We start from the raw sequence: 26,918 nt of genomic DNA, 5'->3' as shown, positions 1-26,918 counted from the left end.
ACATACCCAAAAAAATGCCTAAATGGAAAATAAAAATTCCACATGCTAAAATACATTTAGCCACATACCAAATACCACTTTTGGTACTCGCTGTCTCTCACTTTTTTCTCACCGTTTCTACCCTGCGGCTTTCTTTGTAATTTTGCACTGCTCTTTTATTTATTAATTTTATTTATTTATATACCAAATATTTTGTAATGCTCTCTACTGTGCTTTTTATCATGTGAATATAATGAAAATGGTTTACTATTTCCAGGAAGTTTATGTACATCTGGACTAGGACTACAGATGAAAACTAGTCTATTGGCTAATACTAGCATATTATACAATGAGTTGTAATGTTAATATGGACTGTCCTTGTCAATCAAAATAAAACAAAACTGTCTTCATCTGTAAAATGAAAACGTTTTTGTCCGAAAACAAATAAATAAAGCTTTCCAACAATTTGGAACGACCATTGACAGACGAGCTTGTATTATAGCATTTACAAAGACAATGGCATCTCCATTTTGACTGGGAGGAGCGAACGTACAATTGTCAGGATGGATTGGATGTTGAGTGCCGTCAATGGCAGCCATCGAGTTAACTTATTTGGCCAAAAATAAACTAATCAGGCCTTCATGAGATCCAATTGCCATAAATTTGGCCCGCCAACCAAAATGAGTTTGACACACCTGCACTATGGGGATGCCGGATTTTATAATAATAATGATAATACATTTTATTTATAATGCACTTTACATTTGAAAAACAAATCTCAAAGTGCACATTTCCATTGAAAAAATAAAAAGACTAAGAATAAAAGAGTAAAAGCAAAAATAGAAAGACAGATCAAATCAGATTTATCCGCTTTACACACCTCTATTCCAACTGTGTTCATATTCCTTTAGTCATTCCTATATACATTTTTACTTGGACATACAGTACATCATTTACTGCCAGTTAAATGGTTCAAGGTGTGAATGTATGCATGCGCGTAGATGTGTAACATGAGCAAAGTGATGCAAGCAACTGTAACCGCTGACTTTGAGATGTGCTAAAATACATCAGTGGCGCGTGTGACTGACATTCGACATTACACTAGGGTTTTACTTCATCTTCCTACAAGTGATCTCAATCAGATAACATGTCATGTTTCTTTTAATACACGGATGAAATTGGGTCCCTGAGCCTTTAAAATGACAGACGACGTGTTACAATTCAAGATGGAATTGAAGACCGTTTTGATGTGGTCTTAAATAAAGTTTGTGGTTAATGAGAAAAGAAGAGAGTGACTGTGGAGTTTCAGGATAACAACCAAGAACACTTGGAGAGAGACATCAGTGCCTCAAGTTTTAAACTTACACCAGGGGTGTTAAAACTCAGTTTGGGTCGCGTGGCACATTTTTTGGCCAAATGGCAACAATCAATGACTGAACGTCTAGCACTGAAAAATGAGCATCCACAGTAAGTCCTCCCAGTTGAAATGAATTGGCAGGCAATTAGTTAAGCAGCACCCCCTGGTGTTGGGGAGGGGAAAAAAAGTAGTTTGGTAGATTCTTTTTGTTGTTGTTTGTAATAAATAAAACTTTGAAGCAACAGCGTATTTAACTTTGGGGATAAAATATGTATGTTGAATTTTTTATTTTTTTTTTAGTTTAGTTTAGTTTTGTTGATAACACCTCCTGGCACCTTGCTTGCTACCGGGTCACGTTGTAAGGCATTACTGGAACGGAAAAGTAAACTGTTGACAGAGAAGGCGTTAATATGGCACAAAAACGAAATTTGTGAAATTTTGTAAAATTCAATTTGAAGTTGAAAGTGAAGATTAGTGCCGCAACGATTAATCGATTAGCTCAAAGTTATTCGATTAGAAACAAGCTCCAAATTAAATTTTGCCGTTTTGTGTATTCGTTTAATTAAAGTGGCGTTGTAATGGTTTGTTTTAAAAGTGTTTGCATTTATTTCTTTCGTTTTGGGTGGATGCACTGCCCTCTAGTGGCAACAGTGAATATTACATAACTTATTTAACAAGGCTGAATCAAGCTGCTCAATCAAGTTTTTGTTTGAACTAATGTTTTTTTTTAATGTTTTTTTTTTTATTAGGCATATTTGGTTGTTTTTTGTGAGGATATGTGTTTCAACGATTTGTTAAGAGCATTGTAAAAAAAAAAAAAAAAAAAAAAGCATTTTATAGCATTTAAGCTAATTTTGCAATGCTAGTTAGCCAATTTTCTTTTGTTGTACTTAGGGCAGTCAAATGATTAAAAAATTTTAATCGAGTTAATTACAGCTTAAAAATTAATTAATCGTAATTAATCGCAATTCAAAAAATATGCCATATTTTTCTGTAAATTATTGTTGGAATGGAAAGATAAGACACAAGATGGATATACACATTCAACATACGGTACATAAGTACTGTATTTGTTTATTGTAACAATAAATCCACAAATGGCATGATTAACATTCTCTTAAAGCAATCCATGGATAGAAAGACTTGTAGTTCCTTAAAGATAAATGTTAGTACAAGTTATAGAAATTTTATATTAAAACCCCTCTTAATGTTTTCGTTTTATTAAAATTTGTATAAATTTTCAATCAAAAAAAAAACTAGTAGCTCGCCATTGTTGATGTCAATAATTACAACATGCTTACTCATTGTGCTGAAGCCCATAAAATAATTTGGACCCAAGCGCCAGCAGAGGGCGCCAAACACCAAAAAACAAGTAACAAGCGGACATTACACTGCTGTCATTTTAATCTGTTTGAGCGGGGCATGTGCGTTAATTGCGTCAAATATTTTAATTTGATTAATTAAAAAGATTAATTACCGCCCGTTAACGCGATAATTTTGACATCCCGAGTTGTACTTAGAGCCTCATTTATTATTATTATTATTATTATTTTTTTTTTTTTATACCATTTGAAGCCAAGATCAGGTATTTAAATTTTTTATGTTTTCAAACTAACTCGTTCATAAATTAATTGACTACTAAAATAATCCATAGCTGCAGCCCTGAAGATGATTGTCCTTTGGTGTCTTTAAATAGGTAAGACATGCCTGTATTGTAGCCATATTTTTGTTTGTTGTTGCTGTTGACCTGCCGCTGTGCAGAGCGCTTTATTTTATTGTTGTGAAAAGGGGGTGTTAAACCAAGGCTTATCAGCCCTTTTTCAAATGTGTTTGTGTGTAATTGCATCGTCTAGCGATGAGGATTTGCATCCAAATACAAGCGCTTTTAATTCAAATACCAAAACTCCAACACATACAGTAGATGAAATAGAACGCTGTCTTTGTAGTAGCCTAGTAGTAGTACACATTAAAAATGTGGACCGAAACGGCTTTTTCTGGGTGGGAAAAACTAAAAAAGCACCTGAGCACCACATATTGTGAGTGATTTCCAGCACCCCTGAAAATATGGGTGAGTTAAAACCAAAAAATCTAAACACTTACTTGATGAACTGTCCCATGTCCTCACACAGCGCTTCACAGCCGGGCCACTTGCACTCTCCGTGGCCGTAGAGAGGATGGGAGCCGGCATGTTCTTCGTGACTGCGAGGAAAGAGATCGCTTTAGCACAATACGCGGTTCAATACAAGCGAGAATAGTGTCAATCGACCACACAATCACACACATGAATAAGTGTTTGCAGCGGTAGCAACAACACGGCCATCTGAGCGCGGTTAGCTTATGCCGCTCTCCGAGCCAAGTGCAGGGAAAGGATGATAGAGCAGAGTGGGGTCAGTTACAGAAGCCAGGCAACTTCAGAAGCGTATTTGCAAGCCAGTGACCTGCCTTTTTTGTCCTTGGCGCGCATGCGGAGCACGTGTGTGTTGTGTTTCAGATCTTTGACGCGGCACCAACTCTTTCCAAGACTGATTAGCGGCGGCCGCCGTCACACAATGGTTATTTTGGTAAGCGTGTGCTAACTGTGTGTACGAAAGTAGGCTAACTTGGCTTGCGCTTAAACAAACACTCTGTACCGTACGAGTCGAAATTGTATGTATTAAGGGTGTGTGGCAGGTCCGGTAGCAGATGTGAATCTAAACTTTCTCTGGCAACTGCTGTCTTCACGCACACGTACATGATTGCGTACGTGTGTGAAGACTGGAATGAGGATCCTAGCAAATCAAAATCATAAGCTCGTCTAACAAAAACCATTTGTATTGCAGATGGAAACATGTCTCACTCTTTCTGCCTTTTTTTTTTCACCTCTTCCCGATCCAGTGTGCATGCAAGGGTCGGGGCAGTGCGCGTACATGCGGTTGTGTGTGCGTCTGTGTGCGTTGGCTGCGGTTGAGTCAACTCAGAAGCAGCTCAGACAGCAGCCGTGACAAACTGCTGGCAACCACATTTTCCTCCACATCAGCCATGCATTAGCTTAGCAAGCTAACTGACTAACGCAGCCTGCTCCCGCATCTACTGTTCGGATACAATGATAGCATTTCCGGAGCGCACTCATCTTGATCAGACTTGGATAGGGTTGCCAACTGTCTAGTGAACTAGCAATTGTCTGCATTCAGAAACAAAAGTACGCTTTGTCCCGTATTGAGCTTTCAAGGGTTAAAGTGCATGTGACACGAAAAAGCATGTTTATTTCATAATATACGCGGTATTTTATGCTCCTGAAGGATACGGACCGCTTTGATGTGTGTGGAAGCGATCGCTATATTTATTTAGTTTTTTGAATCCTGCGCCATGAAAATGAGTGACTTCCGGCTTCGGTCTTGCATTGAGGAGGAGGGCGCTGTGACGTTTACGGGTGAAGGCGTCCTCTTCACTAAACAGCCGTACTGTTGTGTATGAGGACTAAGGATTCATTTGATTTTGCGGATTAATACGTTTATTTTTCGCATCACGCCAGCCAAACGGCTGTAGAAAAATCTTGCTGTATGAGGGACAGGCCAGTGCGCCTTTTTGGAGTTTCAGAAGGTTCCCATTTACCGTGGATATTGGCCAAAACAAGCCCGACTACTGTGGGACCATTGGACTAACGAGGAAGTGAGTAAACATCTTGTTTTGTATTATGTCAAATATTAATACAGCGATTACAAAGTCAACACTACAAACTTTCTTTAAATAAAGGACTACTTACGTTTGATCATTGATAGGCATGTAAAAAGCTCTCCTCATGCACATTAGCTGCACGTTAGCTGCACAACAACTTCAGCCGCCCTCCTCCGGGGAACGAACTGTAAATTGCTCTTCGCCGGGCAGTTTGCCGATCCGCGAAGACAATCGACAACCCAGTCGTCATGTCAAATAATCCGGGTTAGTTATGTGTGATTTTCCGCTTCGGAGACTTTGAAACATCACTCGGTTCGGGTTAGCATGTCGGCTAGCTGTCACGCCTTTTGGTTTGTTTACATTCTTCGAAACCGCGAAAGGGAAATGACATATGTCCAATTTAGGTGTCATAAAATATCGTTCGGGAGGTGCGACAGTAAAGGTGAAGTCGACAGTTTTGACCATTATGGAGTAATTTTGCCATGTCGTCCTGAATAAGTGTATTCTTATTATTTCATATTCCATTTAGCACAAGACTGTTATTTGTCATGATCATGCCATTTATTTAGCAATTGGGGAAAATACTTGGATAAAAAGAATATCCTGTAAAAATATTGAAGAGACAGAAACAATGACATTTTGCAGCTCTCTTCGTCGCGTTTTCCTCGTTGTGAATAGTTCCCCCTCGACGGGCTGAATAGTAAAACCGATGAGCCCATTCACCCTCTGACGTCATCCACCTGTTGGGGACGCTAGAGCCCTATAATGGTAGGCGTAGCTAACCGGCAGATTGAAAGACTAATTTCTCGTCAGCTGCGCTTTGCTAAATTGTTGTAAACAGTTGAATCGTCTCAAAATATGATTCTAATTCACATACTAATGCTATTAAAGACTTTTTTTCTCCTGTCGCATGCTCTTTAAAGGGTAAAGCGTTGTCCTGTATTGTCATGAAACTCGAAAATAGTTACAGTTGTACCTCTAACTACAAACATTTCTACATACAGAATTTTCAGGTTAAAGGGAAGTTCAGAATTTTCGACATAAAGCTTAAAGTGCCTGAGACAGCTAAATAGCTTTATTGTGTATATTATAGGGGTGTCAAACGATTAACATTTTTAATCGAGTTAATTACAGCTTCAAAATTAATTAATCGTAATTAATCGCAATTAATCGCAATTCAAACCATCTATAAAATATGCCATATTTTTCTGTAAATTATTGTTGGAATGGAAAGATGAGACACAAGATGGATATATACATTCAACATATGGTACATAAGTAATCGATCCATGGATCGAAAGACTTGTAGTTCTTAAAAGATAAATGTTAGTACAAGTTATAGAAATTTTATATTAAAACCCCTCTTAATGTTTTCGTTTTAACAAAATTTGTAAAATTTTCAATCAAAAAATAAACTAATAGCCCGCCATTGTTGATGCCAATAATTACTTACACAATGCTCATGGGTTCTGAAGCCTATAAAATCAGTCGCACCCAAGCGCCAGCAGTGGGAGACAAAACTCCGAAATACACAACAAGTACACATTTCACTGTGCTGTCATTTTAATGTTTGAGCGGGGCATGTGCGTTAATTGCGTCAAATATTTTAACGTGATTAATTAAAATAATTAATTACCGCCCGTTAACGCGATAATTCTGACAGCCCTAGTAAATTAGAATCATATTTTGAGACGATTCGACTATATACAACAATTTGGCAAAGCGCAGATGACAAGAATTTTTTTAATCTGCCGTTTAGACCCCTCTTTTAATTATAGCGCTCTAGCGTCCACAGCTGACGTCGGCAGGGTAACGATTTAATCTGATTTACAATTCAGCCCACTGAGGGGGAAGATTCAGAATGAGGAAAATGCCACAGAGAGCAGCAAAATGTTATGATTGTCTCAATCTCTCTACGCCAATATTTTTACAGGATATTCAACAGTCTTGTGCTAAACGGAATATGAAATATTAAAAATGCATTTATTCAGTACGACAGGGCAAAATTACTGCATAATGGTCAAAACTGCCGACTTCTTCCTCTCCAGAACGGTATGTTAGGCCACCAGAGTTAGTCCGGCTTTTGTCATTTCCCTGACCCGGTTTCGAAGACGGATGAAAGAGCGTAAACAAAACAGGAGGCGTGACAGCTAGCCGACATGCTAACCCAAACCAAGCAGCTTTTTTCAAGTCTTATTCTTGCCTTTCTAAAATAAAAAATCACACAAAACTACCCCGACTCATGTCACACACGGCGGCAGGGGTGACAACCTTCAACGATCGGCCAGCCGAAAAATAAACAAAATAATCCGCAAAATCATCTGAATCCGCAGTCCTTCTGCATACTGTAGTATGGGCTGTATACTAACGATGATTAGCCCGCTGACGTCACATTCGCATTCTTTGTCAATCCAGGAAGTCACTCATTTTCATGGCGCGGGATTTAAAAAAAATGGAATAAATAAATCGATCGCTTCCACACACATCCAAGCTGTCCATTTCATTCAGGAGCATAAAGTACCACGTGAAATATATGAAATAAACATGCTTTTTGCTGTCATAGGCACTTTAATCTTGGAGCTAGTGGGGGTTTAATTAGTCGGTGAAGTTGATTTCAACAAATTCCGTGCAGTTTGTCAGTTATTTGTTAGTTTCAGTGCTCCGGAGTGGCTAAGCTAGCGCAAGTCAATGGTGCCTGCTTAGCATGCCAATAAAAAAACGATATTAACAGATCTAACATAGTCAAATAAATTCAAACTGTAGCTCATTGATCCAAATACCCATGTGGCCAAAACAATGTCACACCAAACTGCCATAATTTATTTCATTCTGCACTATACTAAACATATTATCACTTGAGTTATTGTTATAGTGGTATGAAAAAGTACCTGAACCTTTTGGAATTTCTCACATTTCTGCATAAAATCACCATCAAATGTGATCTGATCTTTCTCATAATCACGCAGATGAAAAAACAGTGTCTGCTTTAACTAAAACCACCCAAACATTTATAGGTTTTCCTCTTTTAATGAGGACAGCATGCAAACAATGACAGAAGGGGGGGAAAAAGTGGGTGAACCCCCTGCCTAAGGACACTTAAAGAGCAATTGAAACCAATTTTTACCAAACAATAAAAGTCAGGTGTGTGCCCAATCACTGATGAGTGGTTTAAAGCTGCCCTGCCCACTATAAAACACGCACCTGGTAAGAAATGTCTTGATGAGAAGCATTGTCTGATGTGCATCATGGCTAGGTCAAAAGAGCTGTCTGAAGACCTGCGATCAAGGATTGTCGATTTGTATAAAGCTGGGAAAGGATACAAAACCATCTCTAAAAGTCTGAATGTTCATCAGTCGACAGTCAGAGAAGTTGTCTACAAATGGTGAGAGTTTGGCACTGTTGGTTCTCTCCCAAAGAGTGGCCGTCCACCAAAGATGTCACCAAGGGTTCAGCGCAGAATACTCAGAGAGGTAAAAAAGAACCCTAGAGTGACTGCTAAAGACTTACAGAAATCACTGGCGCAGTCCAATATCTCTGTGCACACATCAACTATATGTAAAACTACGGCCAAAAATGGTGTTCATGAGAGGACTCCACGGAGGAAGCCACTGCTGTTAAAAAAAACAACAACAACATTGTTGCTCGTTTAATGTTTGCAAAAAGGCACTTGGATGCGCCATAGAAATTTTGGGAAAATATTTTGTGGACTGTTGAAACCAAAGTTGAATTGTTTGGGAGTAACAAACAATGTCATGTCAGCAGAAAAAAATGGAACAGCTCACCAACATCAACACCTCATCCCCACTGCGAAGCATGGTGGTGGGAGCATCATGACTTGAGGCTGTTTTGCTGCCTCAACTTGCAATCATTAATAGAAGGCAATGACTTCAAAAGTTTTGCAGGAAAACCTGAGGGCGTCTGTCAGACAGTTGAAGCTAAAAAGAGTATGACTGCTTCAACAAGACAATGATCCAAAACACAGAAGTAAATCAACTCCAAAATGGTTTCAGAAGAACAAAATACACGTTCTGGAGTGGCCAAGGCAGAGTCCAGACTTGAACCCTATTGAGATGCTGTGGCATGACCAAGACAGCAAATCATGCCAGACATCCCAGGAATCTGACTGAACTACAGCAGTTTTGTAGAGAAGAATGGGCCAAGATTAGTCCTGATCGATGTGCCAGACTGATCTGCAGCTACAAAAAGCGTCCGGTTGAAATCATTGCTGCCAAAGGGGGCCACAAAATATTAAATGTGAAGGTTCGCTTACTTATTTCTGTCATTGTTTGTGTACTGTCCTCATTGAAATATAAAACCTTTAAATCTTTGGGTGGTTTTAGTTCATTTTTCCTCTGTGGGATTTTGACAGAGATCACATTTGATGATGATTTTACGCAGAAATATGAGAAATTCTAAAACATTTTTTTTTTACAAATGTTGCTGTTCATACTGTAATTATTGACATGTAATAGTAATTTTGAATAACTTTATCCTGAAAACACAGACAACACTGATTGCATGGGTGATTCTCATGCGTGCATATGTTGTTTTTTATTGGTATGCTAAGCAGGCGCCATTGACTCGTGCTAGCTAACTAACTAACTAACAAATAACTAAAAAAAAAACGCACGGATTATGTTGAAGTCAACTATTTTTAATATTATTATTAGGGTTGTTCCGATCATGTTTTTTTGCTCCCGATCCCGATCGTTTTAGTTTGAGTATCTGCCGAGCCCGATATTTCCCGATCCGAATGCTTTTTTTTTTTTTGCTCTCGATTCAATTCCAATCATTCCCGATAATTTTTCCCGATCATATACATTTTGGCAATGCATTATGAAAAAAATGAATAAAACTCGGACGTATATATATACATTCAACATACAGTACATAGATACTGTATTTGTTTATTATGACAATAAAAAATAAAATATTAACATTCTTTCTGTGAGAGGGATCCACGGATAGAAAGACTTGTAATTCTTAAAGGATAAATGTGACTTTGTATATTGTGACTCAATATTGCCATCTAGTGTATTTGTTGAACTTTCAGTAAATGATACCCTAGCCATTTAACTTCTGCCCAAATGCATGATGGGAAGTGCAACCATGACCGTGCGCAGTGGTACCAATTGATATATCTTCTCTGCGTTGGGAAATAATATAGGGTGTTAAGACAAAGATTGATTACTACCTTTCTTCCCCACATTGCTTCCCACGATATTTCTAATCGGAGGGAGAAGGATTGTAAGGCTTTAGCCAATTAAAAAAAGGCTCCAAAGGCTGCCAAAATTCACTCTACTCATTTTACGCTGCCTTTTAGCTCTATATATAAGTAAAACGGCGCCATTACAGATTAAGCGCGACAATGCGTGAGTGGGTCGTGCAGAGCATGCGTTAATTGCGTTAAATATTTCAACGTGATAAATTTTTTAAAAAATTAATTACCGCCGTTAACGGGATAAATTTGATAACCCTACCTTAAACCTAATCTAAAGACTCTGGATGAGTGTAACATATTATGTCTGTAACGTTAAATACAATTAGAAAACGATTTAATTAAAAAAATAAATATATATTTAAAAAATGCATGGCCGATATTTTTTTGCCGATTCCGATACTTTGAAAATGACGTGATCGATGGGGACATCTCTAATTATTATTGTTATTTAATATTGCAGTTTATTTATTTATTTTTTTTCAGGGAGTTGGACACGTGTGCGTGGGGGTGAGTGTGTGAGTGTGCGTACTACTCACTGGCTGGTGGGGGGTTGGCTGCCTTTGGAGTATGGGGGGACATGGTCATCGCCACTGTCTGCCTTGGTGAAGGAGGATATCCACTCAAACAGTCTGGCTCTTTAGAAATGGAGACAAGCCCATGAGCAGCTAGTACAGCCATGGGACCGCATCACTTGGATATCATGTATATACAGTATGTAGTGCGTGCGTCGCGGTCATACTCCTTCATTCAACACACTGCCGGCAGAATTAGCTCGATCCATCTCAATATTTAAACCATAGCGCCTCCGGCCTTCCTCCCATTCATCCTCTCCTATATATCATATTATCATGTGCTTGACAGCACACTGGCAGTACATACATAACTCATGCCACACTCACTATCAAATGACTTAACACATCGGTGCTGTGCTGTGTGTTGCGTGCGAAGGTCGCATGTGTTGCGAGGGAAGAATGGCAAAAGAGTGAAAAGGATGGCAGGAAATTGAAATATAGATCGTGTGTGAATGAGAAAGACGACAGGTCACACAGTGGAAGGACACGACTCACGCTGACCAGCCACGACATGAGGTACACCGTCCAATCTAATTTTGGATATATTCACTGTAAGTGCAACCGCAATAATCAAGATGTTGTGAAATGAATAGCGCTTTGGGACTGTCACTCAAAACCAAGATTTATTACATCTAGCAACACAAAGCGCACCGTATATACAATACTATAACATACTATTTTGGTGGCTAATGTGAAACCATATTGAACCATTATACTTGGTGGCATTTTCGTTTTCGGCAACGATAGTAAATATAACAAACACATTTTTTATGACGGTAACGAGCTAAAATCGTGTCTCAGGAGAAGAAAACATAACGAGACAAAAATGCGCTATCGTTTCTGTCATATGTTCAAAATGCGTGACATTTTTTATTGCAAGTTCAGTTACCTAGCAATCATAGCAGTGTTTGGGTTGTGCCACTAGTAGCATTAGCATAGCATTTGCATTACCATTAACTTTAGCGTAGCTGGCATCCTCTGAAACTGTTGTTGTTGTTGTTTTGCAGTCATTGTTCATTCTAAATGATTGGAAACCTTTATTTTATGGACTATAACTTTTGAATTTTTACAGACAAAAACTCACAGCAGGGCCACGAACGAAAAGTGGTATTTTCCATGTGGCAAAATGGATTTTGCCATGTGGCAATTTTTTTTGCCACGTGGCAAAATGGATTTTGCCAAGTGGCTTTTTTTTTTTTTTTTTTAATGCCATGTGGCAAAATGGATTTTGCCAAGTGGCTTTTTTTTTTTTTTTAATGCCATGTGGCAAAATGGATTTTGCCATGTGGCATTTTTGTTTTTGTTGCCATGTGGCATTTTTTTGGGGGGGTATGTGGCAAGATGGATGCGCTGTAATGTAAAGTGTATGGTCAAAAATCACAACCACACGTTTTTCTGCCATTCAAAATGAATGGAAAATTGGGACATGCAATGGTGTCAATGGCATAGCCTGACTTGGGTGCCAGTTGAAAATCAATGTGTTGTAATGGTAAGTGTATGGCCAAAAATCATGGCCAAACATGTTTTTGCTGCCATTTAATATCAATGGAAAATTTGGACGTGCATAGCCGTCAATAGCATGGATGTGCATGGCTTGCAAAAATGCAATATATCCCCAATAATGCCACATATCAAAAAAATATGCCACAAACCAAAATCCATTTTGACACATATCAATTAAAAATGCCACATGTCAAAATACATTTTGCCGCATGGCAAAAAAATCCCACACGGCAAAAAAAAAAAAATCCCACATGGCAAAATCAATTTTGCCACATGGCAAAAAAATGCCACATGGGAAAATCCATTTTGCCACATGGCAAAAAAAAAAAAAGCCACATGGCGAAAAAAAATGCCACATGGCAAATACCACTTTTGGTTCTCGCTGTCTCTCAAAACTAGACGAAGATGAACACATTTTGTCCAAAAAACGAAAATTAAAAGGGTTGCTATAAACAATTGTGTTGTTTTCGTTTTTTTGGTGTCACTTACGACATATGATAGTTGTGCAAATAACACCGTTGGAGAACCTTGGAGAACCCTGATGAAGTTGGCGATTTCCTTGTAGACGCTACAGTATGTGCTCGTCCGTCAATGTTTATTCAAAATTGTTGGAAACCTTTATTTTTACAGCATTAATTGGTGTGAGAGCCTATTGTAATTCAAAGGATGGTTATTATTATTATCTGTTCTTTTTAGGGGCAAATGAATATGGGCAATTTGGAGGCCTTAACATGCTTTAAAACTCAGTTTTCATTGACGGGCCTGACTTGGGCAGGGTCTCAAAGTCGGCCTTTTCTGGCAGCATGCCAGATTGAGTAAATGACTCATAACTTGTTGATACAAGGTTCAGTCTTTTTTCATATCTGGCACGTATAAGAGGTATCCCAGTCTGAACACGACTGCATTGAAATATTACCCAGTAAGCCTGGTGCCCCCTTTCCGGTGCTACCTTTTAGTCTGAATTTGAATTTGTAATGGGTGTACCTAATATTATGGCTAGTGAATGTTATCAGTAAACTTGTTCTGTACCTGTCTCTCTTTGGGGTGTGGTTCTGTCCATTGGGCAGGCTGTGCAGTGGCATGTGGGCGCTGGCCGCTTTGGGGAAGGCTGAGGTAGAATTAGAGCTGTTGGTACTCAAGTCCAGGCCTTCGGCTTGTTTCAAGGCCTCGTCGGTGCCGGGCACCCCCGAAACCTCCTTCCACAGTTGCTGGAGGTCTGACGGACACATCGCTGCGAAACAGAGACACAGTCAGTCCACCGGAAACTGAAGGAACCTGACATTTCTTGAATGCATTGTTGTTTTGAATGAAGGGAATAGTATCATTTCTCAGATTTACTGTTTGACTGTTAGTATTACTCTAACACACCCAATATAAAATAAAATAGCACTTAGACCATAGTTTAAGGAAAACAAGCAGAAAAAAGGCATAACAGATACATGACGCCTTCTTATCACGGAAGCCCAACGTGTGCGTCATGCAACTGACAAGCCCACGTCTGCACCACCAACTCTCGCAATCAGTTCTCTCGTACAGTCCAGAACAAATGGCGGGACGTCCTGTCCCAACACAAGAAACACTGGAGAACGCCCAATATCCAACTGATAACACGACTGATAAGACGCCAAGAGCCCCTTTGACGCTGAGGTGGCAAAATCCACAACCCTCGTCAGCCTGACAACATTAACTCCCGAATCCTCCTGTCCAATCCACAAACAGATATTAATCCTAAACAACACCCAAGCACAACCTCCTTCTGCCCAAAGGCCGCCCCGCAAGAGCCTTCAAAAAGACAATGTTTAACTAATCTTTGTCATTTTTCTCAGGAACCTTTTGTTGAGTTGTATGGTGACTTTGGAACGAGTCTGCCTCCTCGCCTAAATCTTTGTTTCAACTTGTCGTTTGATCGCTGTCGACCTGAATAAATTGTCAACTTGTACTTCGAAGCCTTTTTTCAGATTTCAAAATGAAGTCGGTACAAGGGGATGAGACTAAGGTGAACGCGCAGAGTTTGGCCTTTTGGCTGGGTTGTCGGTGTTCAAACGGCCCTGGTCGTTGGAGCTGCGCCAGCGCGGGTCTGGCAGTTTGACTGGCGTGATTCCGGCAATCTGACTAAAAGGTCAGATTCCTTCAATCAACACTGACGACAACGAAAATATTTTTCTGAGATGATGATGAGTTAAAAATCTGTCACTGGAGACTAAAACATACGAACAGACGAATGCTAGTTTTTGTCTGACGAGACGAAAATGAGGCATCTTTTCCGTCATATGTTCACGATGCGTGACATTTTCATACTGTACGTGTAGTTAATCAGCCTGCATCGTAGCCGTGTTGGGGTCATGTAGCTTATGTAACCTGCCGCGGGAGCCCTTGACCGGTGTTTAGAATGTGCTTCAAGCTCGGCTTCAGGCTTGCTTGTTTTGAAACACATGGTAATATTTGTTTTCCTATCTTGGCAAGAGAGAATACACAACATTGCTTTAGCCTTTAAAGGTCTGTGCTAAGTGATTATCGCACATTAACGTACCTCGTAGCATTAGCGTAGCATTCGCGTTAACCTTAGCATTGACATTAGCGTAGCGAGCATCCTCTTAGACAGTTGTTGTGTTTTATTGCAGTCACTTTTTATTCAAAATTGTTAGAAAGCTTTATTTAATGAAGTAAAACCTTTGAATTTTTACAGACAAAAACCTTTTGAGCATTCGTTGACAAAAACTAGGCGGAGACGAACACATTTTGAAATGATGTGTGCTTCAAGCTAGGCTGGTCTCCAGGCTTGCTTGTTTTGAAACACGTGGTAAGATTTGTTTTCTTATTTTGGCAAGACAGAAAACGCAACATTTCTTTAGCCTTTAAAGGTCTGTACTAAGTCATCATCACACATTAAAAGTAACTCGTGGCATTAGCATAGCATTCGTGTTAGCATTAGCATTAACTTTATCGTAGCGAGCGTCTTCTTAAACTGTTGTTGTGTTGTTTTGGAGTCCTTTATTTTACTCAATGGACTAAAATCTTTGGATTTTTGCAGACAATGACATTTTGAAATGACTAAAATATGACTAGGACTAATAAGTATTCTGTCCAAAAACAGAAAACAAAAAGGGCTGTCGTAAACAACACTAGTTTCATGTAATTTATGCTTATGATACTTAAATTGAGAAGAAATGTTAATATAATATTGATGAGCGAGAGAGCGGGAAATAGCGAGAGCCTTCTCTAATTTCTACTAATTAAAATGACAATGCAACTGCTAGGCCCTCTGGGATTTATTGCAAGAGGACAATAGCACCAGCTGAGGCTAAGCAAAAGCTAATTTATACATGCATTCCAAACACTAATGGCAATTCCTTTAGTCCGGCAGCACTGAGGCGGCTGTCACTGGTACTATTTGTCTGGGTACACTTTAAGCGCAGCTTTGTTATTTCTGCTCCGATTTCAAAGCAAGGGGAGATGCCTAAAATGCCACAGTCCACGCCAACGCATCTCGGTGCGCCGCATATTTTTGCCTTGCGCGCAGCTGTACGTGTCCGCACATACACACCCGGCGACCTTGGAGCAATACAAATATTATGTCTGCTTTGACTGCATTCTCCAGTTGTCCCGCCAAAACAAAAGTTCTCACCGTTGAGGTATGAGACGTCTTGTTGGGAAATGTGTGTGCACTTATTAACCCAGAAACCTGATCAATTTATGGATACACCCTTATGAAACGTTTCTTCTTGTTTAACTTTTTGGACAGGCTCAAAACTTGTCAACGGCGCCACCAGGGGTTGAGCAGGGGTGGCCACAGCTCCCCATGTAAATTTGTTTGCCAGTATAATTTCAGATATTAGTAGCTGTGGAACTCAAAATGTTGACTGGACTGTTTTGGACTACGCACATTAACTCATTAGTAACATTAAATATAACTCAATACGTTATGAATAAGTTCCGTTCCGATACATGCGACGTAAACCTTAACCCTTTAAGTACCCCAAAATAACTCTAACTCTCAAAAATAACCATCCAAAAACATGTACAGTGGTATGAAACCTTTTGGAACCTTTGAACCTTCTGAACCTTTTGGAATTTCTCATATTTCTGCATAAAATCACCATCAAATGTGATCTGAGCTTTGTCAAAATCCCACAGATGAAAAAACAGTGTCTGTTTTAACTAAAACCAACAAAACATTTATAGGTTTTCATATTTTAATGAGTATAGTATGCAAACAGTGACAAAAGGGGTAAAATAAGTAAGTGAACCATCACATTTAATATTTTGTGGCCTGCCCTTTGGCAGCAAAAACTTCAACCAGACGCGTCCTGTAGCTGTAGATCAGTCTGGCACATCGATCAGGACTAATCTTGGTTCATTCTTCTCGACAAAACTTCAGTAGTTCAGTCAGATTCCTGGGATGTCTGGCATGAATCGCTGTCTTTAGGTCATGCCACAGCATCTCAATGGGGTTCAAGTCTGGACTTTGACTTGGCCACTCCAGAACGTGTATTTTGTTCTTCTGAAACCATTCTGGAGTTGATTTACTTCTGTGTCTTGTTGCAGCATCCATCCACTTTTTAGCTTCAACTTTCTGACAGACAGGTTTTCCTGCAAAACCTTTGAATTCATTCTTCCATTAATGATTGCTAGTTGTCCAGGCCCTGAGGCAGCCAAACAGCCCAAAATCATAATGCTTCCTCCACCATGCTTCACGGTGCGGATGAGGTATTGATGTTGGTGAGCTGTTCCATTTTTCCTCCACACATGACGTTGTGTAGCACTCCCAAACAATTAAACTTTGGTTTCATCGGTCCACAAAATATTTTTCCCAAACTTCTGTGGAGTGTCCAAGTGCCTTTTTGCCAACATCAAATGAGCAGCAATGTATTTTTTTTTAGACAGCCGTGAAGTCCTCCCATGAACACCATTCTTGGCCATAGTACAGAGATATTGGACTGTGCCAGTGATATCTGTCTTTAGCAGACACTGTAGGGTTCTTTTTTACCTCTCTGAGTATTCTGCGTCGAACTCTTGGCGTCATCTTTGGTGGACGGCTACTCCTTGGGAGAGAAACAACAGTGCCAAACTTTCACCATTTGTTGACAATTTCTCTAACTGTCGATTGATGAACATACAGACTTTTAGAGATGGTTTTGTATCCTTTCCCAGCTTTATACAAATCAACAATCCTTGATCGCACGTCTTCAGACAGCTCTTTTGACTGAGCCATGATGCGCATCAGACAATGCTTATTATCAAGACATTTTTTACCAGGTGTGTGTTTTATAGTGGGCAGGGCAGCTTTAAACCACTCATCAGTGATTGGGCACACACCTGACTTAAATTGTTTGGTAAAAATTGGTTTGAATTGCTCTTTAAGTCTCCTTAGGCAGAGGCTTCACTTACTTATTTCCCCCCTTCTGTCATTGTTTGCATGCTATCCTCATTAAAATATGAAAACCTATAAATGTTTGGGTGATTTTAGTTAAAGCAGACACAGTTTTTCATCTGTGTGATTTTGACAAAGATCAGATCACATTTGATGCTGATTTTATGCAGAAATGTGAGAAATTCCAAAAAGTTCAGATACTTTTTTATACCACTGTAAATTGGGTACATTGTAAGCAAGGGACAACCTGTATACCGAAGTATATCAATAGCCGTGTCCTTAAATCTTTCTGATAGTTTTCTTTTGGCCTTTTTACTGCAATAACAAAATAAAAACCTGAAATTATGGCTTTTAGTTTTAAGTGTGCCACCCCAAGAGTTCAAGTGGCCAACGTTGACACATGTATCACATTTGATGCAATCATTTCTGGACCCAGTCCTCTTGGTGTAATGCGACAGTGCCCTTAATGTAACTCGTAGCGTTAGCATAGCAGTCGCGTTCACGTTAGTATACAGCCCAAACCGTTTGACTGACCGTCACCATTGAAATATCAAAATGACCAGAATTTTTGCACGACACAGGGAACTTTTTTGAATGCCCCCCCCTGCCCCCCCAAAAAATCTGTTCACCCGTAAACATGAGTTTTTTGAAAAAACAACATTTGTTTCCAAAATATATCATGTCCTACAATATTTGACCAAATTGCGTAATTTACACATAAAAAATTCCAGGACAGTAAGGGGCGTTAAAGTTGTATACAGAATTCCCCAACAACTTACAGTTCCCCCCAAATTCGCCCAAAACTTGACCAATGGGATGCCATTGACAGCCATGTACCTCCAAATTTCCCATTCATTTTCAATGGCAGTAAAACATAGGTCTTTGTGATTTTTTACAATTTACTGTGACAGCCCATTGACATTAAACTGGCAACCAAGTAAGTCGATGTCATTGACAGTCATGCAAGTCCATTCCATTGACAGCCATATACGTCCAAAATTTTCATTCATTTTCAATGGCAGAAAAACTTGTGTGGTTATGAGTTTTGACCAAAAACGTACAATTACAGCCCATTACATTCAACCAGTGCCAAGTAAGTCGATGCCATTGACAGAACAGCAACTGGACGTGTCCCCAATATGTCCCTAAATCAACAGGAGGTAACTCCAAAACGCTCCTGAATCACTAGGCGGGTCTTAAATCTACTACGGCAACGCTTCTCCGGAAATTGCAGTTTCTAGTTATAAATAATGTACTGTTTTCTTGCTTGGTGTGTCTTATAATCACCAAGTTGGTATTGTCCTTGTTGACCCAACAAAAAAACTTTTTTATTTATTATTTTTGGACATAAACATTTTGAGTCATCGTTGACTAAAGCTTGACGAAACTTTTCGTCGACTAAAACTAGACCAATTTTGAAATTACTAAAATAATTAAGACAAAAATGGCTGCTAACAGCAACACTGAAGACAATATAACATCATAGACCTCATAATGATATTGACGGGACAGATTCGAACTTCTCTGCGCCGCGCTTTCAAGTAGGGGGCCATCCCACAATCCGCTTCAGTTATTCACATTTGGTCGCAGCCACACATGCAGCGATCCAACGCCGGATTTAGGTTTGAAAAAGTTGTCCCGCATACAACAGGAAGAATTGTCTCAGGAGTGATTTGTTCGAGGATTCAAGGTAATTATTATTTTGTTGGTTTTTTTCACAAATATTTTCAACGTAAAAAGCTCTTTGTTGTAAGGCTGCTGCCACATTGTCTAACAGACTAGCATCATTCTTTAACATGCTTACGTGAAATAAATGCTAACTGCAATTTTTTTTTTTGGCTTTAACCAAGAATCAAGACTGTTTTACTTCCACATCTATAAAGAATTCAGGGATTTAGGCATTTATTCACAAGATTTTTCACCGGAAAATCTCTGTTTACAAAAATATGGCGGCATTGACTGACAGACTAGCACCATTCTTCGACATATTTACGTAAGATAAATGCTAACTGCATGTTTTTCTGCTTTTAACCAGGAATCGAGGCTGTTTTACGTCCATATCTATAAAGAATTCAGGGATTTAAGCATTTATTCCCAAGAATTTTAAACAAAAAAAGCTCTGTCGTAAGGTTTGCCGCCACATTGTCTAACAACTAGCATCATTCTTCGACATATTTACATAAAATAAATGCTAACTGCCCGTTTTTTTGCTTTTAACCACGAATCGGGACTGTTTTACGTCGTTATCCATAAAGAATTCAGGGATTTAAGCATTTATTCACAAGATTTTTCACCAGAAAATCTCTGTTTACAAAAATATGGCGGCTGCCACATTGAATGACAGACTAGCATCATTCTTCGACATATTTACGTGAAATAAATGATAACTGATTGTTTTTCTGCTCTTAACCAAGAATCGAGACTGTTTTACGTCCATATCTATAAAGAATTCAGGGATTTAAGCATTTATTCACAAGAATTTTCAACGAAAAAAGCTCTTTGTCGTAAGGTTTGCCGCCACATTGTCTAACAGACTAGCATCATTGTTCGACATATTTACATAAAATGAATGCTAACTTCCCGTTATTTTGTTGCTTTCAACCAAGAATCAGGACCGTTTTACGTCGTTATCCATAAAGAATTCAGGGATTTAAGCATTCATTCACAAGAATTTTCACCGGAAAAGTTCTGTTTACATATGGCCGCCCCCGCATTAACAGACTAGCACATATGGCTGCCCCCACATTAACAGACTAGCATTGTACTTCGACATATTTAGGTAAAATAAATGCTAACTGCACGTTCATTTTTGCTTTGAACCAAGAATTAAGACTGTTTTATATCCATAACAATAAAGAATTCAGGGATTTAAGCATTTAGTCACAAGAATTTTCAAAGAAAAAAGCTCTTTGTCTGCGATTCCACTCGGTCAGCTTTGACGGCCACACCAACAATGCAGGCCCCCAATTATTCAGCCCCGCGTCCCGTCAATATCAGTATGAAGTATATGATAACATTATGCAATTTTTAGAAACGCAACAAAGTTTAAAAAGTACATTAAAATAAATGAGCGGGTCATTCCGGACATGGAAGGGTCAACATCTGCCCACTTTTCAAGTGTCCTTGGACAAGACAGTGAAACCTAAATTGTTCCCAGTGAGCATGGCAGCACCAGCCACAATGGGTTCAGCGTATTTTTTTCCCCTCTACATTTACACTGATGAGCCATCCGAGCAGCTTTTCTATCTTATTACGGCTCTCGGAGGCGCCCTCTCGTCACCCCCCCGCCATTTAACAGCCGGACACAACAGCCTTTTGAAGCAGTCCACTAGTGTGTTCATTTGTGTGCTGTTGTGTGTGAGTGTTTAATTATGCGCATTTGTGTGTGCGTACGGCATGGCTGCTTCAAGGAATGCTCTGCTTCACGCCTGGCTGCGCCATCACAATGGGCCGGCTCTTTCACACTGCAGGGAAATTCCACTTGGATACAGAAGGAGCGCAAAACAGAGGGAGATACCAAAGTCCAGTGTTGGGAAAAATTAGTGCAAAGTGTGTCTTAATATAAACTAGAAAATGGAGAAGTAGCATTAGCGTTATGGGTGGTATATCGAGTCACTTTCTCTTGATTCTGAGGCATTTTTTCGGGTTACTTCTTGTTGATATCGTGACACTTCCTGTAGAATTTGGTGCATTTCAGGGTCACCCAGGGGTGAAAGTGGCTAGAATTTCTTGCAGGAACTCCCCGACGTGAAGGTCGCCACGGAGCCAGAAATTTTGTTTATTTATTTTTTTATTTTATTTTTTTCGGGGGGAGGGGGGGCAAACCTGCTAAAACTACTGAAATGCAAAGAAAACTGTTTCGGCACAGTTATTTCTATAAAACATACAAAAACTGATTTTCATTCAAAATTGTATTTTTTTCAATGATTTGCAAAATAAAAGTTGACAAAAACAGCAATAACCCCAACCTACATCTCCTGATTTTTATTTTCCCGCATTTCCTCACATACTAAATGCCAAATCTAAATTTTAACACCTTAAGAATATAGAATGTATATTAAAATTGAAGTTAATGTCAACATTTACTTATGCTTTTTTTTTTTTTAACAGTAAAGATATAAGTAAGATACATTCAGAAAAACACAAATGACTTATATTATGCAGAGTGAAATGGAATATATTTTGATGATCGCGCAAACACTGACTTTTTAAAATCATAATGAAATGAATAAGTAGCCTAATATAAATGAACATATATAAGTCCAAAGTGCACATTGACAGCTAAGATGTTCTGAATATGATAAATAAGCCTCCTCAACTCTTTCCTTGCTCTTAAAGATTTGATCCATTTTCCATTGCCCTTTTTTTGTGGCATCAATTCAAAAAACTTTGTTGTTGTTGTTGCTTTTCCAGAAAACATGCACTAGCTAGCTAACTATCTCCGCTGATCACATGTCAGTATGTCATCCAATTGAACGGATAAATGCGTCCAGGCGTTTAGCTTTGCTGCGTGCATTCGCGTATTGACGTGACTCATCATCGTCAGACTCTGATAACTGCAGCAGCTAGGGAAACCTCCATGCCATCCGTGGAATGAAATAAATAATAAATATCAGTGGAAACGGATTACGCTACACAAGCACTTTATTATGCTTGTTGTTAACACTTGTGTATGTAAATCTGATGTTGGTAAATTGTTTTCTTCTTGTAGATGAAATTAATGTGTGGCAGCTCAGCATTTTTTTTTTTTTTTTTACATAACGTTTTGACAGTTGCCGTCATATTTTTGGAATCACAGCACCATGTACCGGCCCTGAATCTTATTCCGGAACTGCGTTCCTGACCGTTCTGGCCCACCTTCACCCCTGGGGTCACCGAGAATTCCAATCTTTTTGGTGTGATAGGTGTCGGCGGGTCAAATGGTTTTGGCTGGGAGAGTTAGTAGCTTTTGTATCACATGCAAAGCTACCATCAATGATTTTGTTCCCGTACAAGAACCAGTGCAAAGCTAAAAGATCTCCATTTGTAATATACACACACAAAACCAGTGTGGGCTAAGCTGTCAACTTTTACAAAAAGAAAGCCAGCAAACAAATTATAGGGACTGTGCTTGAGTATAAAAATAGGATACTAATGATGTTCTTGAGTATGCCTATTATCCCAATGAGTACCTTTGGCAAAAATGCCATTAAGGCTACATCTTTTACAGCCTGATTAATTTGCAGGCTTTACTTGTGGTGCTTGAGGCCGGTGCGTGTGCCTTCCTCAGCTTGTGTTATTCTGAAGTTGGCCTACCAGGGTGCATACCTTGCTGCAGGGACTGCATGGCAGCAGTGGGCTGCAGTGGAACTAGGCCTTGTCTCTGGAGGTTGAGGATGTGCTGCTGTTGAAGTTGCTGCATCTGGATCAGTTGCTGTTGGAAGGCCAGCTGCTTGCTGCCGAGCTGCTTCACACCAGGGGAAGGAGGGACAACCAGAGGGAAACAGGTTAATAGAATATAAGGCTTCTTTTACTGACATTCTGTAGTGATAAACAACTTATTGCCTCATGGATTCAATTCAAGAAAAACAGTCAATCCAAGACGGATATGTAGTCGCGGTTAGACATGTGCTGATTACTGGTTTCAAGGTATATTGTGGTATGAAAACGTCAAGGTTTCAAAATTTTCTGTCATGCTGTCTCTACGGTATTAGCAATTTTTTACGTCCCAAAAATGCATGGAGAAATCCCTCGCTTGTGGTTACAAGGCTCAACCTTCCCCCATTGGTTGTTGCTCAGTTTCAGTTCGTCAGCTGTGCTACACGATGGCTGGAGGAGGTAAAACTCCTGAACTTTTTCCCCTATCGAAGAAAACCAAATTGCTGGTATACAGAAAAGTTACAGACGGCCGTGGCTTCGAGAAGAAAACATGTTTTCAGAGGGTGGCTACCGAGGAGGCAATACCTCCAATATGATTTCGCATTTATAAAAAATGAAAGATTAATAAACACTGTCATGAACATTTCCCACCAGCTGCAAGAGTTAACTCCAGCGTGTTTAGTGTGACTAGCGGTGTGTTGGTGTGTCATTTATCCTAAAGTGGAACATTATGCTGCCTTAGTACAGATGGTGCAGGTTGGATTCCCAGTGGGTGTACAGTCTTCGCGCTTCAAACATTACACCCTCAGTCCATCGCGGATTTTTTTTTTTCAATTAAAAAATAGATAAATAAATTAACCCTAAATTCGCCATGAAAAACAAGGGGTAATGGTATTTGTTCCCACCCACTGCTGGTCCCAATCACAGACATAAAAAAATGGGCTAGTCACAAAAGGCTTCCAGTGTGAGAACTGCCATACATATCATTGTTGTTTTCGTCAATGATGACGATTTTGTCAAAGAACTTTTTTTTTTTTTTTTCGGGATGATAACGAGCTAACAAGATGGCTTTGGAGACTAAAATATAATGAGAGGAATTCCAGTTTTCGTCTGATGGGACAAAAATGAGCCCTGGTTACCCTCATGTTTACAACGTGTGACATTTTCTTGTTGTATGTGTAGTTAGCTCCATCTTAGCAGTGTTTGTTTGTGTCACTCATGTGATATGCTGTACGCCCCCCCACACTCACAGTGTTCTGTCCAGGCTTGAGCTTTGCTTGTTTTTAAACACATAGTACTGTGCGATTTATGAACTTAGGCTAGGTTCATACTGCAGGTCTTAATGCATGAATCCGATTTTTTCGTGTTTTTCCAACTCGAGTCAGGCATTAGCTTGACGGTCTGAATAGCACAGGTCACATAAAAGTGAACCATTTCAAATCCGATCTGGGTCATTTTCGGATTTAGTTTAAATCCGCTCTGGGCCACATTTTTCCAGAATGTGGCAACGGTCTGAACTGTCAAGTCTCCCAAATCAGAATTCATGCAGCAATGATGTCAGCAAAGAGCGAGAGCGCCAGGCAGGGATAGCTGTGTATTAGCGGTAGCACCGTAGCGCCTAGCTTGAACTCTGATTCTACGCAGGAGGAAGGCTTGACCACAGTCATAAAAAATAAAATGAAGTAAAGGATAAAAACCAAATAAGCAATATTTCAGTACTGCATACATGGAGTCGAGGCAAACTGACGCGCACACATAAGGCTTATAGTGTGCGTCATGCGTTCTATCAATTCAAATGAACTTTGAATACAAGATTTGACGGGGATTATTAATGTCTGTTATTTGTGTCCTTGTTTTTGGAAATCAAAATATGATCACCCTGGAACGACGGATAACAGCCAGCATGTGTCGTGACGTGTTGTTTTGATGCTTCTGCGCATGCGGGTCGGTATAATAAACATAATAATAATAATTGCTGTATTAATATAACAAATTGGGTTCCAATGTGGCGGACGTTTTTTGCTGTACCTGAACGCACGGTGAGCTTGAGAGTTTCACTTTCACTATCAATGTTTTCTTGAGAACACCATCAATTGCGGCAGACAGTAGGCGTTTTGTGTTAAATAAGTTGTGAAATAAATGATTAAAATGTGGCGAAGCTGGTGATTTCTTTGGAGATGTTACCACAATAAGAATTGTCAGCTTAACTTATAAAGACTGGCGAACGATGGTCGGAGGACGACCGTGGAGATGTATTGTTGAGCCATTTCACGCTCATATTTTTCTATCATTAGCATCTTCATTTACAAGGTAAGCGTCAACTTTTTCCTTGTTTCACCACCTGTACCAACCTTTTCTGAAACCTGTGTTGATTTCTCCCACAAGAAAATCCGCCACGCATTCCTCTGCGGTGCTGCCATGTCGTCGGATGTAGAAACTTATGGCGAGTCAAATTTTACGTCGGATGTCGAAAAGATCGTGTGTCGAAGCGATCGTATGTCGAGGTACCACTGTGTTATATACTAGTATATATAAATGCGACATTAGCTAATTTCTCGCGGCACACCTGATGATCTCTCACGGCACACTAGGGTGCCGCAGCATACCAGTTGAAAAACACTGGTGTATTGTATTGAGTGTGTGATGATAATTATTAGGGCTGCCAAAAACAAAACTGAAATAAATAATGAGTGATTCACTGCGGGGACTAGAGGTGGGAATCTTTGGGCACCGAACGATTCGATTACGATTGCGATTCAGAGGCTCCGATTCGATTATAAATCGATTATTAATGCACCACAATCCCACCCACGCTTTTAATTTTTTGTACAATAGTTCCAAAATTTTACAAAAATCCTCTCAGGCAGAACAAACTACTATTTCAGTATCAAGTTAACCGTTAAAAACAGTAAATTAAATACTCAAGTCCCTATTCTGTATCAGCAGCTTTAAACTACATTCAATTAATCTAATGTTGTGAATCAACCGTTAAAGTTATTAAACTTGCTCCCGTTAGTCCATAATTTCCCTTCTGTCTACTTTCGACGTGAAAGTTTTAAAACTGTTTCATCATTTAAGGATAGATTCAAGTCAAGATTTTGCCGATTTAGGTTTTGTGTTTTTTTTTTTTAGATAAAAAGTAATTAGGTTCGCTACAACAGAGCCTTCTAGAGAAGTCTACTGCTTTAAGATGGCGCCTGAAAGTCTGTCATTTCGCATCTAGTTCTTGGTATATGTGATATCTACCATAGCCGTATGTTGCCGCATGTTTGTAGCAACTAGGAACTGGGCGCTGTTTGTAGCGGCTGACGGCCGCAGTCAGGTATTATTGTTTTTTTTTTTATCTAGCGGAATGAGCTGAACATGATATTTACTCTCGGTCCGTTCCTTATTGCGTCCTGAAGACCGCGCTGTGTTTTATTTCCGCTTTACCTGGTATAATTCAATAATCGGAATTTGGATGTTTGTGAATCGTTCTCAAATCTTCCACGGCCGAATCGCGAATAATATAAGAATGGAAAATTTCACACGCCTCTAGCGGGGACACTTGATTGGCTAAGCTGAAAATCACAAGAACAGCTTCTATTTGAGGGCATGCCTTCATAAACCGCTTTACACTCAAACCACATTTTGGTCTGCTGGAACATAAAATCCACACTTATTTTCTACATATAAATTTAGAGCTAAAAGTCTCACTCGCAATACGTTGCCTGTGGTTTGTTTTCCACTTTGTATGACTTTATTCACACCCAATAAATCAAAGCGCGGAGTCCCGTATTCAAACCACAAAATCACATTAAAACGTTTGACTGTCATCAAATGGCTTTAACGATGACGAGAAGAAGGACTGAGGAAAGGTCGTGTGTGTGTGTGTTGTGGTGATAAATGTTCTTTTTCCTGCTC

The 26,918-nt window shown here is 39.5% G+C and overlaps 1 protein-coding gene across 4 annotated transcripts in view; it reads right to left on the bottom strand.

The window, feature by feature from the left end:
- The window catches only part of foxp4 (forkhead box P4), a 301,129-nt gene that overhangs the window by 63,001 nt on the left and 211,210 nt on the right, over nucleotides 1–26,918 (bottom strand). Inside the window, exons 6-9 of one of the 4 annotated variants that reach the window (XM_057847124.1) lie at nucleotides 22,953–23,103; nucleotides 13,316–13,517; nucleotides 10,748–10,846; nucleotides 3,437–3,535 (exon numbers count right to left, since the gene is read on the bottom strand). In XM_057847124.1, coding sequence (XP_057703107.1) covers nucleotides 3,437–3,535; nucleotides 10,748–10,846; nucleotides 13,316–13,517; nucleotides 22,953–23,103 — 551 coding nt within the window. The remainder of the gene's footprint in view (nucleotides 1–3,436; nucleotides 3,536–10,747; nucleotides 10,847–13,315; nucleotides 13,518–22,952; nucleotides 23,104–26,918) is intronic. The other 3 variants (XM_057847126.1, XM_057847125.1, XM_057847128.1) reach the window with 3 other exon arrangements.

Source organism: Corythoichthys intestinalis, chromosome 9, assembly GCF_030265065.1.
Source record: "Corythoichthys intestinalis isolate RoL2023-P3 chromosome 9, ASM3026506v1, whole genome shotgun sequence".
NCBI lineage: Eukaryota > Metazoa > Chordata > Actinopteri > Syngnathiformes > Syngnathidae > Corythoichthys > Corythoichthys intestinalis.
The sequence above is the reverse complement of the archived record's forward strand: the minus strand, read 5'-3'. Positions and strand labels throughout refer to the sequence as shown.